The sequence below is a fragment of the Rhynchophorus ferrugineus genome, unplaced genomic scaffold (genome assembly GCF_030347505.1).
Source record: "Rhynchophorus ferrugineus isolate W39M unplaced genomic scaffold, kcgeb_rfMv2 rfM10, whole genome shotgun sequence".
Lineage (NCBI taxonomy): Eukaryota > Metazoa > Arthropoda > Insecta > Coleoptera > Curculionidae > Rhynchophorus > Rhynchophorus ferrugineus.
The window spans coordinates 28,590,412-28,608,478 of record NW_027472589.1 but is presented as its reverse complement, the minus strand read 5'-3'; the positions used below and the strand labels follow the sequence as shown (position 1 = coordinate 28,608,478).

General features: G+C 34.4%; 1 protein-coding gene across 4 annotated transcripts in view; it reads right to left on the bottom strand.

The window, feature by feature from the left end:
- LOC143203985 (glutathione S-transferase) overlaps positions 1 to 18,067 on the bottom strand; it is a 44,962-nt gene that overhangs the window by 8,050 nt on the left and 18,845 nt on the right. Inside the window, exon 1 of one of the 4 annotated variants that reach the window (XM_076416377.1) lies at positions 9,248 to 9,420. The exons of the other annotated variants lie outside the window; for them this stretch is intronic. Coding sequence (XP_076272492.1) covers positions 9,248 to 9,313 — 66 coding nt within the window. The 5' untranslated portion in view covers positions 9,314 to 9,420. Of the gene's footprint in view, positions 1 to 9,247; positions 9,421 to 18,067 lie in introns of those variants that run through there. 4 annotated transcript variants of the gene reach the window in all.

The window sequence follows — 18,067 nt, the reverse complement described above, 5'->3', positions numbered from 1 at the left end:
CACTTAACCAAGACCGAAATTAACTCCTACCGACCCAATAGAATCCAAATGGGGGACAAGAACAAATATACGGTGCCTATTCGTGTGATACGGTCTCCGGTTTTATCGGAGTTTCTTCGCCAAAGGTCCGCTTATCGGGCCAAAAGTCTCTCGTTAATTGCCCGGTTTTAAAGCAAATTATCTTTCTTTCTTGGCCGTTCGATATAGAGTAAAAAACGCGGCGCAGCACCCGTTCGAGACCCGGCATTGGCCGTTATCAGATGTTAGGTCTAACGTTGCGTTTCGAGATGTTATCGCTTAATTTACCGCTTGAAAAGCACGCAGGACTTCACACGAATGGTTAATGAGTGATTTACAGTTATTTTTAGCCCTTCAACATAAAATCGTTGCCCCGAGGGCCTCGGCCAAGATAGTATTAACATATTTTTTTTTCTATGGTAAGCACGTCATTGGCGGAATCAATTTTATGTTAATATGTCGTTGGTTTTTACGAGTCCTTGAAGGTCATAATTAATGTTGGGAACTATCGAGTGAAAACTACTATCGACCGTTTCAGTCGTGTACTTTCAATTGCTATTTTCGGACCTACTACCGTCATTCGACTGATTTTTTAACGGTCTGGCTTTGCCGTATTAGCCGTAATCTTGAAAATAATGTGCTGAATTTATGTTTACATAGGTTTATAGTCTACTCAAAATTACAGTGAACTCATGTCATCAAGACGTTTAATGTATTGCCTGTCGCAATTTCTAAAATCCGTTTTAGAATCAGACAACATTCCTTCTCAGACATTTCCCTTCTCATTTTATTCTAGTTAAAAACAGACACAATGCTATATGATACTTCGAACATGTAACAGAATCAGCTTGCTAAATTCGTTCAGTTGTCAAACGTCTTATTATAATAACAGCCGGTTTGATGGCGCAGTGGTAAAGGCAACAGGACGGTCCTACTACTGTTGCAATAGCCGCGGGTTCAAATCGTGCTGGAGCATGGTTGTAAATTTATGTTCATGATTGTTTAATATTTGTGATTGTCCTAGATAAGAGTGTAAAATCCGACAAGGAAAATGATCCTAGTTACGCGAGTAACCAGGCTGGGTAAGACCGGAATCCTTCTGGGATAATTTCTAAGTTGGTCACTCGCCAGTCGGTAGGCTTAATGACGAGGATCGTCGTTCGGAGCCCACGTTGAATAGAAGGTATATTTATATATATATATATATATATATATATATATATATATATATATATATATATATATATATATATATATAAACATAATTTAGATAGATAGAAAGCTTAGATATATGCAGCCCTTTAAGGGATGCAGAACATCCCTTCATACACTGTTGGGTAATAAAGGATTTAAACGGTGTAAAGATAATTCAGGTCTAACAGAAAAGAAAAGAAGAAGAAGGAAAAGACAATTACTCGAAGCATTCCTTGGTATAGTTAAATTGAGTTCGGGCGCAAAAGTTTTACAGCTGAAGCTGTAAGATCATAAAGATGGATAAAGGTGCTCAAAGACCACTAGACATAAACTATTCCAAATAAAAAACATTCAATCTTTGAAAAAGAATCCTAATCCGTGGATTTCCAGCACAGACATCACAGTTCAAGGTGTAAGGCCACGAAAGACGAACTGAAATTGCTGTGAATTAACATAGTTTACTCGAATTTGAAGCTCGCAGTTTAGAATGAACGGCCACCAAAGGCTGATTGTAATAACTTAGTTTAGCCAGCCGTAGATTATTGGAATCTGGAATCATTAACTTGGAAACCATGCCATAGAGGGAAACCATAGAAATTACTGTAGAAAATGTGCTATTTCCAAGATCTTTAAAGGCAAACTGGCAGGCGAAGGTACAATCAATACTCAAAAATAATTTTACAACTATAAACTATTAGAGTGGACAACAACCACGTCCATTCCTGTAGTCATTTTTTTAGGAGGGATATGTTACATAATACTGGTTATGGCCATGACCATCTGCTTTAAAACCACCTGAATGGTGAACGACTAAGACGGGTTGGTCTGTTTTCTAATAAATAAAAATCCTCAGTGTCACTTTCTATCGCCGTTCAACCAATCGCCTCTGCTTTCCCTTAAATTTATAGTTTTTGTTTTCTAAAACCTTTAACACTTTATTATTTCTATACATACAAATTAAATTACAATACGAAAATAATTAACTCTATATAATTGAGGTTACAGAAAAACAACTTCAAATAAATGGTAACTCGATTTTATGCCAACAAAATAAACACAATTAATGTAATAGAGCTCTATGCAATCAATGTTTAAATTGAATCTGCGGAACTACTTCAAGAAGACAGTTTGAGAAAACTTTCGGTAATGATAAAATTTAACTAAAAAAGTTTTTAAACAAACAATGTTACTTCTGACAAAAGTTGTGTTTGACAGACGTTATAACAACTTTTATGTTTAGTTTACAACATTTGTTCTCAGCATAAACGTGTATATGTTTTACTGGATTACTAACGCCCAAGTTTATTCCAATAAAACAGCATTTACCAGAAGTTTTACAACATTATGTTATTGAAACAACCTGCACAGGAGTGACGATTTTTACACAATGGGCAAACATATGAATAAATTTCAATAAAATATAGTTGAAAATAACACTACTTGATTTACATCAAAGGCAATAGGCTATATATATCCATATGGATTCTGAAAATTAGTAATCTTAATTTTGAGAATCTTTAAAATAGTATAAAAAAAGACATACACTCTGCGACAAAAATTTAACACACTGCTGATTTTTCATTTCAATTCTTACTAAAAAATGAATTCGTATATATACGATTAATGTACAACATTACAAAGAGACAGCTACTGTTTATTTACAAATTATTTACGGGGAACCTGTAAGAAAATAAAAGATTTATCGCTAGAACGACTCGACAAAACTATTTCATTTTTATTTCAGTAATGGGTACAGTACCTCCTCTATTTTTTGCAACTTCAATCAGCCACTTCGAAAGCGTTTCATATAGGATTTTAAAATAATCTTAATATAACTTTTTCCACACATCTTGGAATCGAAATAGTTTAGTTTCGAATTATTAGTTTTGATAAGAGTTGAAATGAATAGTTTGTAGTGTGCTAAATTTTGTCGCAGAGCATTCATAAAAATGTCACTGTTCTGAAATAGAGTGTATTGATCATTTGTATATTAAAAGAGAATGGGAAATCACCCACACGTAAAAAAAATGTAAAAATTAAGAAATTGTGCGACAGTGCCAAGTTTAACCCTTGAATCAAAATGGTTGCAAGATGATATGGATATGGATGAGAAAATATGGATAAAACTGTAACGTTATAATTCTAAACATTATACTTTATTCCATATTATAAGAAGATAAAAAATAATCGTTATTTAAACGGTTGAGACATTGACTCGTTTTGCTATATTTGCGGCGAATATATTAAAGTAAAAAAGTATGATTTAAGTACAAATGTATAGATTCGCGACGTCTATCAAGTTTACTTTAATCTACCTGTTAAAAGTCTTGCACATGTTTTGAAGGGTGAGTTTATTTTCTTTTCTTTTTTATAATTATATGGAACCATTCATTGAGTTATGCGTTACGTCTTATTGTAGGCTGGTACAGAGGTGAAGAAAGAGCAACGAAGTTTGTGGTGTCAAGAATTTGGAGGGAACTAAGTGATCATCACAGAGATTATTATTTTTGCGTTGTGAATCAACTTAAAGGTAATTCAAAGAAAACATCTTATCCTGATGTATCATTGACAACAGGTCCAATAACCCATAGAGAAAAAAATCCTGTACCTGTTCCTCCTGTATTGAAAAATCAACTATTCTCTCAGGGTTCATCTGTATTCGGTATTGAACCTGATCCAAAAACACCATACCTTGTCAAATTTGAAGATCTCAAGGACTTAATAAGTGACTTAAATCTTCCAAAAAAATAAAGCAGTTATTGGCAGCGCGGTTAAAACAATGGAATTTAAATTCTGATGTTCAAATATGCAGTACAGGTTGATAAGAGAAACTTCTATTGAACATAGCAAAAAAAGTAAACATTTAGACTCTTTTTTAAGACAAATAAATCATAAATGGAACTTCCTTATATTTTATTAAATCATTTACATGTACAAATTGTATGTACTTTTATTTGTTGAGTTCTTATTCCTATGTCTAGGTATAAAAGCAAGAAAAGTCGGATACACATGTCCCATGCGCAAAAATTCTGTAGATAGGTATTATTGGAGAATTTGATATACCGGCATTGGCAACCGTGTTCTATTGACTCTTCATCGCTATATCGCTAGAAAGATCGTAAAATATTGTAGAATATTTTAAATTACGAAAAAAAAAAGAATTAAACCCTGACCTTGATACGAAATGAAAAATATTTTCCGAGTTATTATTTTTTGCATGCAAAAAAACATTAATAGAAACCCAAGTCACGCTCCGAACCGAACTACAATTTAGCCAAAGCGTCGGAAAATCTCCGTTCCGCAGCCTCCATCGGAAAAGGCTGAAAAGTCTTATCCGCCACTTGCGTCTCGGGCGGCGAATCAACTCCGAATTCCTTTTCCAAGCCGTAATTGAGATTTGAAATTCAGATAAGCCGTCGTGCTTCGTCATTTTTAGTCCGAGCCGACGTGAATTCGACGAAACGGAAAGGTGGAAATAGTGTAGATTGCGACGCCCGTGCAAATAATAATTTCCAGGCCATCAGAAGACGAATATATAAATGAATAATCACGTCATGACGAATGTATATTCGAGCATAATGGTGAATGCGCTTGTTGCAATAAATTGGATTACAAATTCTATAGATTACAAATTCTATAAAATCACAAGTTAAAATAAAAACGTTAGAACCACTTAAAGGATTATATTGTATTAATTGTTATTGCGGTTGGAAATGGTTTCTTGTGTTAGTCTCAACATATGTGGCATATGAAATAGCTATAGGGACACAGTTTATAGTCCTCGTAGAAATAACAATAGCGGAATGCCAAGCCAATCGATATTTAAGTACCTGAGATGTCCCTTTCCCCTTCTCATGTCGTACGAAAAGAAAGAAACGTGTTTAGTTGAAATTCTACAAGCGTAGTGAACAGACTATAAAATATACACTGAAAGTGAAAAGAAAATATACAATTTTAATATTAACTATTAATATTATTAATATATTAAAATATAATATAATAATAATATATTAATAAAAAAATTATATTTAATCTAAATACAATGGCTGATTCTTCGAGTTTTAGACGGTAAGGAGAGATTTAGTTGTTTTATTTTCAAGTAAATTATTTATTTTATGTTTTCAATATTAAAAAAATAGTAATAAATAAATTTTAAATAGTTTACAATAGAATCACCCGCTCTCAGAGTAATAAGAATTTGGAGAAAACATTCGAAGCAAAAGAATCTGATGATGACTGCGTGTAGTGAGTGTAGTAGTGATGATGAATATTTCCCCCCGAGTCAGGCGGCAGCTTCGGATTGTGGATGATACAGATAATTAACATTTCTATTTTCTTTTGTGTACGTTGATAGTTATAATGTATTTTATGTTATATAAATTGTATATTTTATTCATAATAGATGATGACATTGTACTCAATAATGAAGATAATGATTAGGAAGATGAAGATAAAGAAGGTGAAGATGGAGAGGATGAAGATAAAGAAAGTGAAGATGGAGAGGATGAGGATGAAGAAAGTGAAATAGAAGCGACGCTGTCTGGAATGACAGCAAAAGATGGTACTTAGTGGGCTGCGACATCACCAAGTGAACATCAAACCGGGAGCCATAATATTATTTGAGAGAGATGTGGACCTAATAGGAACACCAACATGCCGTCAAATTTAAATAAAGTTAATTACCAATGCTTATCGTCATATAACCAACGAATAACTGCACGATGACCTCGATATCAAATATATTTACAAAATTATACTAGATTTCGACTTAAAACATCAAAGGTTACTGAATCACAAACAACGTAAAAACAATAAAGCTATAAGGCAACGGGCAGGAAATCAGAATATTGAAGCAAACTAATGTATTAAGCATATCTAATGTAAGGTTAAAAAAACAAATCTACCAGACAACTTTTAAGAAGTGAATGCAATAATAGTGCAAAAAACGAATTTAAAAAAATGGCGAAGGATCCAAATACAAATTAAATGTTATAACGAATTTAAAATCAACTTACACTGATCAAATAAATTGGAAATATGTATATTCGTATCAAACAGCGTAGTTGGAGGTTTATTTAAAAATAACCTTATTGACTATCCAATATCGGTCTTAAGAAACTCATACGTCACCGATATCGATCTCCCGGAATAACAGTTGTCGACGTTGTCTGATATTGGTTTTCCACAATATATTATGCATTGTTTTTTCCATTAATAAGACACACGACAAGTATTCCGACCAATATCGGCTTTATATCCGCACTTTTTCAAACGCCAACGTTGTTCCGTATCTTTTTATTACACGATAAATTAACAATTGGTTCAAGAGTCCTTCGACGATGCGAGAAAAAAATGTAACAGTCTCCCAAACAAAGAAGTAAGAAGAAAAATTGTCTTTGAACTGTGTGTGGGGCAATAACAAAGATCTTCTTTATTTAGAAAATTCGTGTACGTCGAAACGTATAGTCGAAATAATATGAATACCATGCAGTAGTATATCTTCTTGCGTGTTGACAACACTGATTCTGTGTAAATAACAAGTCAATTAAAAAGTCCCCGGCCTGACACATATATAGCGCTACTAGAATAATTAAAACTCCAAAGATGCGTGTATAAATTTGACAGCTGTCGGATCATCATTTTGTGAATTATAACGTTTTGAGTGATAAAAAAGGAATTTCGCGTATTGATAAAATATTGCTTTTTGAAGGCAAAAATACAGTTAAAGCAAAACTAGGCTTGATGCCGAGTTTTCGAACACTGTTCCAGGAAAATCAACCATCAAGGATTGGTATGCTAAGTATAGACGTGATGAAATGAGCACCGAAGACGGTGAACGCAGTAGGACGCCCAAAACAGGTTGTTATCGACGAAAACATTTAAAAAATTCACAAAATGATTTTGAATGACCGTAAATTGAAATTGAATGAAATAGCAGACAGTCTAAAGAAATCAACTGAAAGTGTACATCATGTTATTCACGAATATTTGGGTATGAGAAAACTCTGTGCAAAGTGGGTGCCGCGCGAGTTCATTTTTGACCAAAAACAACGACGAGTTGATGATTCGGAGCAGTGTTTAATAATTTTTTAGAAATAAACCCGACTTTTTGCGTCGATATGTGACAATGGATGAAACATGGCTCCATCATTTCACTTCGAAGTCCAATCGACAGTTATTCGAGTGGACTGCATACAATGAATCCGCTCCAAAGCGTGGGTATACGCAACAGTCGGCTGGCAAATTATGGCATCTGTATTTTAGGATGCGCATGGATTAATTTTCATTGACTACCTTGAAAACGGAAGGACCATCAACAGCGACTATTACATAGCATTATTGGACCGTTTGAAAGACGAAATCGCCAAAAACGGCCGCATTTGAAGAAAAAGTGCTGCTTCACCAAGACAATGCACCGTGTCACGAGTAAGTGAAAACAATGGCAAAAATCGATGAATTGAGCTTGGAATTGCTTCCTCATCCAACGTATTCTCCAGATCTGACCCCCAGCGACTATTTCCTGTTCTCAGATCTCAAAAGAATGCTCGCTGGGAAGAAATTTTCGTCGAATGGAGAGGTGATCGACGAAACTGAGTCCTATTTTGAAGCAAAGGGCAAATCGTACTACAAAAATAGTATCGAAAAGTTGGAGGGATTTTTCAATTGACCTGTTAATGCGATGCATATGTAGTATGTCTTTTAGGTTATATTTCAGGGTATCATACGCTAGAAAAGTTGTGCCCCCGTTGGTAATCGAAGCCGGACTTCCGCGCGTGAGCTTAAGTTTCTAACCGTTACACTTTAGAAATAGTTATCTGCTATGTCTATACGTCGTCTCATATGAAATTGTTAGTGCTTAAAAAGCAAACTGAATGACTTTTACACCGAACTACTTCCAATTTTTCGTCACATCAGTTCAACAAAAATATTATACACAAATACCTGATTATTTTATATAAAAAAATATGTGATAACTTTGCAGGTGCCTTTGAAATTTGAGAGTTTCCCTCAATTTCCCCCCTTCCCTCATCAGATTCTGACTTAGTTCCAATGGGTTTGTTAGTTCCACTCCTTCAAATAAAAACAGAATTTTGAAAATCGGTCCATAATCGGCGGATAAATCGGTGAACATACATTGAAAAAATATATACAGCCGAACATAGAAAATCTTTCTTTTTAGAAGTCGAGTAATAACAAAAATGGACAGGATGAGAAGTTAAGATGTAATAAAAGAACTCACTATTGAATCAGTGAAAGAGTAACTGGAAAGGAGACAACACAACTCAACAAGACAAGTAAAGCGAATATAGGAAGCAAGAACAGAGGGGAGACAAATCAGAGGACGACCTAAGTCAACTTCAGAGGAGAGAAAAACCACTGGCCGAAGCAAAAACACTGAGCAAACCTAGAAACAAATGTAAGGAACTTATACGTGGAACATACACACCTACACCACAATCATTGTATACCACAAAAGATGCTTTTTATATAAATAAAATAATATTTCCTCAAAAACATATTAGTTAAAAACCATATATTTCATTCGACATATTTATTCAACACATTTATTTATGTAAATTAACTGAATAAAATCAATAAACAAAACCATTATTACAGTAGAATAAAAGTCATTCCACAATACCAAGCCTAATAGTCTAATTTACCCAAGAAAAGCAAACGCATACTACCGCCTTGGCCAAAAATCAACGATAATTAAAGCCGCAATTTTAGACAAACAGGGAAGACGTATATCATCGGGTATTAATTAATTTTAACAAGTAACGTCTCGGGCCGCCTAAAATAATAATGTCAAAAATATACCTGAACGAAAACGGCCGTGAAAGCGTCTAAACACACACATCAACGTCAACGTAAAATCCGTTTTAATTCATAAACAAATCATAGTATCCGAGTAAATTTATCTTGAAAGAGGTTTGTAAAGAATTTTGAGGTTAAGAGCACCGACACTAACAAAATTAAACTGCAACAATCACACGGTTGAGTGTTGTTTTACCGTACGACATCAAATACTCACATAAAAATCCATAAGATAGCTGACAAGGAGGAAACTAGCGGCACTCAACAACAAATGTAAATACATTATTGTTTTCCTTCAATCTAGTATCACGTTAAGGACGGAAATGTCAGATTTAACTAGCGCAAACAACAGAAATGTTGTCATACATCTCGTGCCCGGCGGGTTATGAGTGGTACTGAACGGTGAAAGCGAGTACGCACGTTATCGCGGCGAGTTAATCGCAAATAAAATGTTTTAAATAGATATCTCGATTCGAAATTAGATATTTATTTTTTTCTATACTATATTTTAAAGTCTCCACCAACTAGCGGTTTATCTGGAGTGGACCTACAGTTTAACGTGGGCTCCGAACCGCAGTCCTCCGTATTAAGCCTCCCGATTGGCGAGTGACCAACTTAGAAAGAAAAAGATATCCGGTCTTACCCAGCCTGGTTACCGGCGTGACTGGGATCATTTTCCTTATAAAATTATGCTAGTTACTTAGACCAGTGCTTCGTATTTGCCGAGTCGCAACCCGGTACCGGGTCATTAAAGTAAAATACCGGGTCGTAATAACAGTTGAGTGATAGTGATTTAATACAGCCAAATACAAGTTCTAATACTGAGTCCAACAAACGGGCGCACGATGAACAGGTAAATGAATTTTTTAAAAACAAAAAGGGGTCATGGGACTTACAATACCTTGAAGATTACATTCAATTCGGGCACAGATAACAAACCACTATGTGTAATTTGCAATGTCGAACTGTTAAACGAATCAATGAAACTTTCAAAGATGCAGCGGCATTTGGAACATCCTGACTACAAAGAAAAGTCAACAGATTTCTTGGCAAATAATAAGAGAAAGTTAATTAATATAAAAAAATTAAGTCTATATTTTCACAAGGAACTCAAGCTCATTATCTTGTCCTGGCTTCTTATGAAATTTCACAATTAATTGCCAAATCCGGCTATCTACATTAGTTATTGATGAGAAGATAATATTTCCGTCGGTAAAAATTGCATCATCTCGATTGTTCGAAAAAAAAGAGCAAAGCCAAGTAAGTCAGTTTGCGTTATCGAACAACATGGTAAAGCGTAGGACTGTAGATATAGCAGATGACATTGAAAAATCAGTCCTTGCAAATCGATGAAAGTCACATCGGCATCGGCAGAAGAGTTTTTGTTTTGTAAATCTTTGCCAACAGCAACGACAGCCGCAGAAATATTTAACTTGATAACACTGAATGGAAGCAGTTTATTGGATTGAGTAGTGATGGTGCACGAGCAATTTCAAGTATTCGTACTGCGCTTTATCCAAGGGTAAAAGTTGAAGTGCCGGAATATGTATGGACGCGTTGTAGCATTCACAAAGAGGCACTGTTTGTCAAGAAAATGCCTTTGCCCTTGACAGCAACGATGCAAGAGTGTGTCAAGTTCATAAACTTTACAAAGTCTTGTCCACTGACTTCAAGATTATTCTCTGTTTTGTGTAAAGAGGTGCGATGGCTCTCAAGAGGCAATGTTTTAAAAAGGCTTATTGAATGAAAAGAAGTAAAATCTTTTTAGAACATCCCCGTGCAGCCAGAGATTTAACATTTGAATTCAAGGACAGATTTCAAGACGTTAACTGGTTGGAAAAAGTGGCTTACATATCTGATATTTTTATATTTTTAAATAATCTAAATATGACACAGCAAGGTAACAGGGTAACAACATTTAAAGCGCAAGACAAGATGTAAGAAAAAAGCCTAATGTGTTACTTTGTTGGCACAACGCGCGGAAACAGGGAACTTCAGAGCATTTAATAACCTAAATGAAATACAAAAAGAGTACAACATAATTGTATTGCCACAAGACATCTTAACTGAAATTAAAGGATATTTATCAGGACTGGAGGAAAATCTTCAAGAATATTTTCCTCAAATCGACATCAACAAAGCTTGGATAAGAAACCTATTTGCCGACTCGTGAATTGAACTGTCAACGGACACAGTACTCAAGGATATATTTAACACAAGACCATTAATAGATTTTTGGTTATCTTGTCGTCAAGAATTAGTTCATCAGGCAATAACTTTCTTACTGCCTTTTGTCACAATTTATAAATATGAAGCTCGGTATTCAACACTAATTTACCTATTATTTTAATTAAATAAATATAGAAACCGACTTGAAGTGGAACCGGACCTTACGATAAAACTTTCATCATTTTCTGCGAACTTGGATTATTTAGTAAAAAAATAAGCAGCATAAAATTTAGTGATTAAACAGGCGATACCAAAATATGTAGTATTAATAAAACATTTACCTAATGGGACCGGCTTGGGATAAAAAAAAATATTAAATAGGCCACCAAGGGGCAGTATGAAAATTACCGGGCCATGGCAGAACAATGTTTGGAAAACACTGGTGTAGTGCATTCCCGTAGACGGATACTGTAGGAATTAGTAGTTTTGTTTTGACCAAATTTGATTCTTGTTTATGGAAAGGAAATGACGCAGCGAAATCTAAGAGCGCTTGGATGCTGTGTACGGCGACTCTTCTTCTTCGATAGCGATCGTCAAAAATTGGTTTAACGAGTTTCAACGTGGTGCCATGTCGGTTCTACCACGAAGGATAACATGACAAAAATCCACGATCTCAAATTAGCATACCACCGATTGAGTGTACGCAAGATAGCTGACACAGTAAGCATCTTAAAAGACAGCGTGGATCATCTTGCCTGAAATTTTGGGCATGAGAAGGCTTTCGGTGCGATGGGTGCCGTGTTTAGTCACTCCGAACAACAAGCACAACCGTGAGACCACTTCACGGCAGTATTTGACGCTGTTAAAGCGCACCTGAAGGAGCTTTCGCGTCCAAGAAACAGTCGAAACAGTGAACTTCACCCGGTGAATATGCTCCGAAGAAGACAATAAATATTGACTTAAATGTCAATCCGAATGAACACACCACAATACACTTTTATTATACGAGCAAATGTTGGTGTTCGTGGGGTTTCACGAAGAAATCTAATATTAGCATGTTTCAAAACAACCAAAATAAAGTTATCCGCCTCATCATTAGTGGAATATTAGGAACAAGAAGATCTAAGAGTACCAACATTCAGCTAATAAATTAATTAAAAAGTTTGCGAAAAAGCACCAAAAAAGATTGCAGGCTCACAAAAACGTCGAAGCATTTCAACTGTTCAACAACAGTGGGCTAATCTGGAAGTTAAAGAAGTTTTTGAAGATTTAAAGCTACGTAGAGTGTACCAGTTGTACCATCCATCAATTGTTAATTACCAAACGATTAGGGACAATACTAGTATTTATGTGATTTATATAAATATAAATTTGTGTTTGAATAAATAATGTTGTTTTTAAACGGTTATTTTATCTTAAATAAATACTGGTATCATTATTATTCCTTCTATGAAGTAGCAACACAATGCATGCGCGTCATTTGTGTTACGTTTCTTCTCATTTAGTCATTGTCCGTTAAAACGCGCGCTTTGCAGTATTGTATAGATATTATAATTTCATTAGTGTTAACTAACTCTTGCATCTAAAACAATCAAAAGTAAGTAATGCTCCCCATATTCCCAGAGGGAGAAAGAGGGGGAGAGAGAGACATTGGAGGCTCGAAAATTGTAAAAAGAGAGAGTGTAAAGATGTCGGAGAGGACAATGTGAAGCTATACGAGGTTGGTTTAAGAGAATCTAATAAGACGGCGTCCTTCCAATAAAGCACGCCTAATCGACAGCATGAAAAAGAAACTCCAAGAAAAATGGGCTAGACAACATCGAAATATGACTTTTGCAGACTAGAGTCGCGTGAGTATAACTTTCTTGAACACTACAATTGGTCAATAACGATTTTCTAGTATTAATTCTGTTAATTTACAGGTGTGCTTTTCCAATGAATCAACCTTTTCTCCCACTTTTCTCTTCCAATCCAATCTTTTCCAGACGACGCCTGGTGGACCATTCTACCTTAATCAAATCACCACAGTTAATCACCCGGTTAGTGTCTTGGTGTGGTCTATTATCTCAACCAAAATTTGTGTATGCCTATACAGTGTAGAAGAGACAATGAAACAAAGACCTATAAGCCAGTACTATAAATCCGGTTACCACCGCAGACAAATGAATGGCTCCCTGACAATGACAAATACATTTTTATGCATGATTCTGCACCGTGTAACAGAGCCAGAAGTATTACTGCGTATTTAGCGAAAAAATCACTGTTTTGCCTTGGCCAGGAAATTCACCAGACATGTAACCCATAGAAAACATGTGGGAACTCATCAAACGGGTGATTGTAAAAGAAGTAATTACCACCAAGCAGCAGTTAATTGAAACTCTCATTAGAGAATGGCATCATAACTTAAATCTCTAGGAAGATGCGCACGCATGTATTGAGATCATATCCCGACGCATAGAAGTTCTTATTGGAGCAAAAGCGGCATCACTAAATATTAAAATTAATTATATTATCTTTTAATAATATTAAAATTACGAAAGCGAAGATTATATTTCGCTTTTTTTTTATAGTTTTGAGACCCCCAACTTATCATTTTTAACAGAAATCGGATTAAGCCACAAAAATTAAATAATCTCAATATTGTCCCTAATAATTTGGCCACCCACTTTAAGTTTATGTCTTAGGTCTGGAGAAAATTACTAGATAGTTGTCGATAATAACTAGTTGTAAAATATGTGCTATGTGCTTTTAAAATTAACAAAATTAGCTCAAATATCAATCAATTGGTCGATTTCATATTTGTAACTAAACAAATGATTATAAAGGGACCACATGCAGACGCACCAATTTAAAGAAAACATTATTATAGAATACGAAGGGTATTGTTTTCTTTTAATTCCCAGCGGCCATCGCCGAACGCAAAATACTACAATAAAAGAGAGAAAAATATTTGTCCCAATATACACGAATTGAAAGCGAGAAACTGTATCGATTAAACCGATCAAAAACGTGAGTATCATGGATGGAGGGCGGACCATCTAGCGGTACGTATTATTCCAATATTGGTAACATTACTGGGATTTATTTCCGAAGCTTGTTTTATAAAATTTGGTCTACTAACTACTTGGTAATTACGTGTTAATCTCAACTTTAATCTCAATCTTTAAACTCTCGTGTAAATCAGTAATGAGTATAAAATACTTGGACGTGACACTGATTCGATAACAAGAGCAAGTGAGAAGAGCATGTTAAGATTATTGATTATTAATATATTCATAAATTATCATTTAAGGAATTAAGTTGATTTTGATAGAAGCGCAGCGCTCAACAAATGTGCTATTCCTACTATAAAAAGTAAGTATATCATTATGACCAATTAAATGAAAATGCAAAACCCTTTCGTTAAACGAAAAGGAAAATAGGTCTCCAATTTCCATATTGGACAATAATTTTGAGACTGTTGAGACTGTGCCCTCAGTTTCTTACAAATTGTAACCAGGCCTATCAAACCAAAAAGGCTAAAAAGCAAGTATAATTATAATAAGGGACTGTTACGTTTGTAGCTAGTATAAGTAAAGTTCATAGTATATGTCAGCAAATGCCAGTATGTTTCGAAATAAATCAATATTTAATAGGAAATAAGATTGGTCCAAGCCTATAACTAATTTTACAGGATTTACAACAGATGGTGTTACTATGCATTAAATTGCCTCAGGAACTTTTAATTTTTACTTCAATTTGGATTCAAAAAGGGCGGCTGAAAGTCATAGTATGCTGTGTGAAGCTTATGACAACCATACTCCTTTTATTTCAACATGTGAATACCGGCTTCGACGCCTTAAAAGTTGTGATTTTGACACCCAAGACAACAAGCGTTCAGGACAGCCAAAAAAACGAGGATTTGAGCTCATTGCTCAATGAAACCATCAATGAAAAACGGAATACGAAAAAAGACACAACAATGTTATTCTTCAGCATGACAACGCTTGACGACATGATACAAAACCGGTGAAAACATGCTTGGAAACATTAAAATGGGAAGTGTTACCCCACTCGCAGTATTCACTAGACTTTGCACCCTCTGATTACTACCTATTCCGATATATGAGTTGTGAACTGTCTGACTAAAGTACCACTTCCTATGAAGATACCTAAAAATGGGTCAATTCCTGGATATACAAAAAAAAATGGTTCTTTCAAGATGGAATCCGTAAATGGCCTGAAAGATGGGGGAAAAGTAGTGGCTATTGATGAACAATACTTTGGATAAAATACATCGTGCCGATTTTTCACAATAAAGCACAATCAAATTAAGAAAAATTCTTTAAAATTAATTATGATTATGATTACAAGTCTAATACAAATTGAAATTTTTTCATCGATGCTCAATCAGGGATATTATTTACATATCTTAATATTCATTTTCATAATTATACATTGCCATAATATTGTCATTAAAAATTTCTTACGTATATCATAAAATGTTTCAATCAAATGTTAAAAATGTTAAAATTGTAGAATTTATGTATTTATGTAGGATATATTTTACTGTAGCATTAATGTAATTTTAGTATTTAAATTAGATATTTTATTAAATACTTTTATCACTTTCCTAAAATTATTCAACACAACTTTTTCTAATTTCCCATTAAAATTAAAATTTCGTTTAAAATTATAAAACACCCTCTGGCGTTGATTTCGAGCGAAACTTTGATGCAGCTCTACACATAGGGGACTCAAAATTAAATAGATTTATCTCTATAGGTAACTAGATGATGTAATATCTAGATGTCACTATAATCCATTTTATTCCAATTCAATCCCAATATTAGTTTCGGGCTCCATTTTCTGTATGCAGAACATTTTCTAATTTAGTTCATTATGTTATGTTGTTCGAAGAGTTCTATAACCAAATGTACAGAAAGAAAAGAAATGAGACAGAGTTTTCCTTTCAAGAAGTTTCCGACTCTAACAAGGCCTATTATGTTATGAAACTCCAAATTATCTGAACTGAACGTGTGTCGTGTATGACTCAGAATTGTTTTTACTTGCTATGTACACATAGAGCTTTCGAATGTATATAACCATATACTGTTTTTTTTTTCAGAAAGTCTACGTTTCTTTAACCTGGTTACCAACAAATGGATGTTCTTATTTTGGACACAAGATTTTTATCGCAAAGTCAATTAAAATTTGAATAGTATCAAATTGTGTTGTCCCTTAAAAATGTGCTTATAAAACCAGCATTTATTTTTTAAGATGTTAATTTATTTAAAAAATATATTTTGATTAAACATCCAAACCAACATGTTGTGGCTTAAAGCTACATAACCAAGACAGGATATTTTTGGATACGTTATAATGCAAGGAGTCGAACATACACATCCTCAACAATTATGTTAATAAAAATAAATTAAATACATTTCTCATTTACAATCTGTTATGACTGACTTTGTGCGCCACCAAGAAAGCATTAAGTTTGTAGAGAAAAGGCAGTATCTCATGGCCCACTTAGCAACTACGTCAATATTGTTTTGTTGTATTGTAAGCAGGCCTTTTAGCTATCTCCTTTATTTTATTCCTAAAATTAAAGACCTCTTTAAAAATGTAAATTTTAAACCTTTTCACCATATAACACGTAATGGTTTTCAGAATAGTTTTACAAATATTATGATAAAATGTATGATATATTTTTGGAATAAGGAAGTTAATTTACATCCGTAGAGTCCTGATTTGGTACCCAATTACATGTGGTCGATATTGGATACCTGAAGTAATGTTTGATTAAGAGTTACCTAAATCGCAATGGAAAAAACCCTACGAAAATTAAATTCTTCTATTCTATTGCATGAAAAAGTGCACTGATGCTCACAGAGAATATTACGTAAAAACGCCTAAACCACAACCAAAGGCAATGAGCTAAGGCAAGCCATTCAAGAAAAGAACTGTAATTATCATTCAACAGGTAAGCCTAATTTTCTGACTGAATGAGCTCAACTCTGATCTTTCAGTCATTATATTAACCCTAAGCGAAATTACAACAAAAAGGACACCAACTGCCACCTTTATTAACAAAACTAGTCATTTGGAAAGTTTTAGGATTGACCTCCGATGCAATATCAACCAGAAAACCAGTCTTGCTGCAGACATACCAAAGTGCTTACATATATAATTAAATGTGTAAACTACCCAGAAATCCGAGAACTAGTTGAAGAAAAAAAGAATAGCGAGAAGAAGGTGGCAACAAACTAGGGATCCCACCTATCCTATCCTAGAGGCATATAATATCTATACCACCCATAAGAAGCAACAACGGACCATGGACCAGAGACAATAAATAAAAGCAAAGCTCTTTGCCGAACATCTAGCTGAAGTCTATACTCCGAACAGATAAACCACGTCATAACTTGTCGTTATAATCACAAAATATCACATCACTAACCCCAAAAACACTAAGCAATGAGATAAGAATAAACCTGAACCCAAAAAAGTCACCGCGATTCAATTTATTCACTGGAGAAATTCTAAAACAACTACCTAGAAAAGTCATACTAAAGCTTACTAATATTTTTGACGCAGCTTTTATACTAAAATATATTGCCTGCATGTTAGAAAATGGCGGGAGTAATTATAATACCAAAGTATCAGGCTTTTATGGGAACATACTAACAAATGTGTCGAATCAGATCCATGGAATATCGGATATCATTGAGCTTTGTTTCTTTGGAAGAAACACAAATATGCTCTATAGTTTTCCTAGATATAGGACAAGCTTTCCATACAGTTTGGCACCACTATTAAATAAAATGCTGCTAAAGCAATGATAATGTAGAGATATTCAGATGAACTATTAAACAGGAAGAAGAAT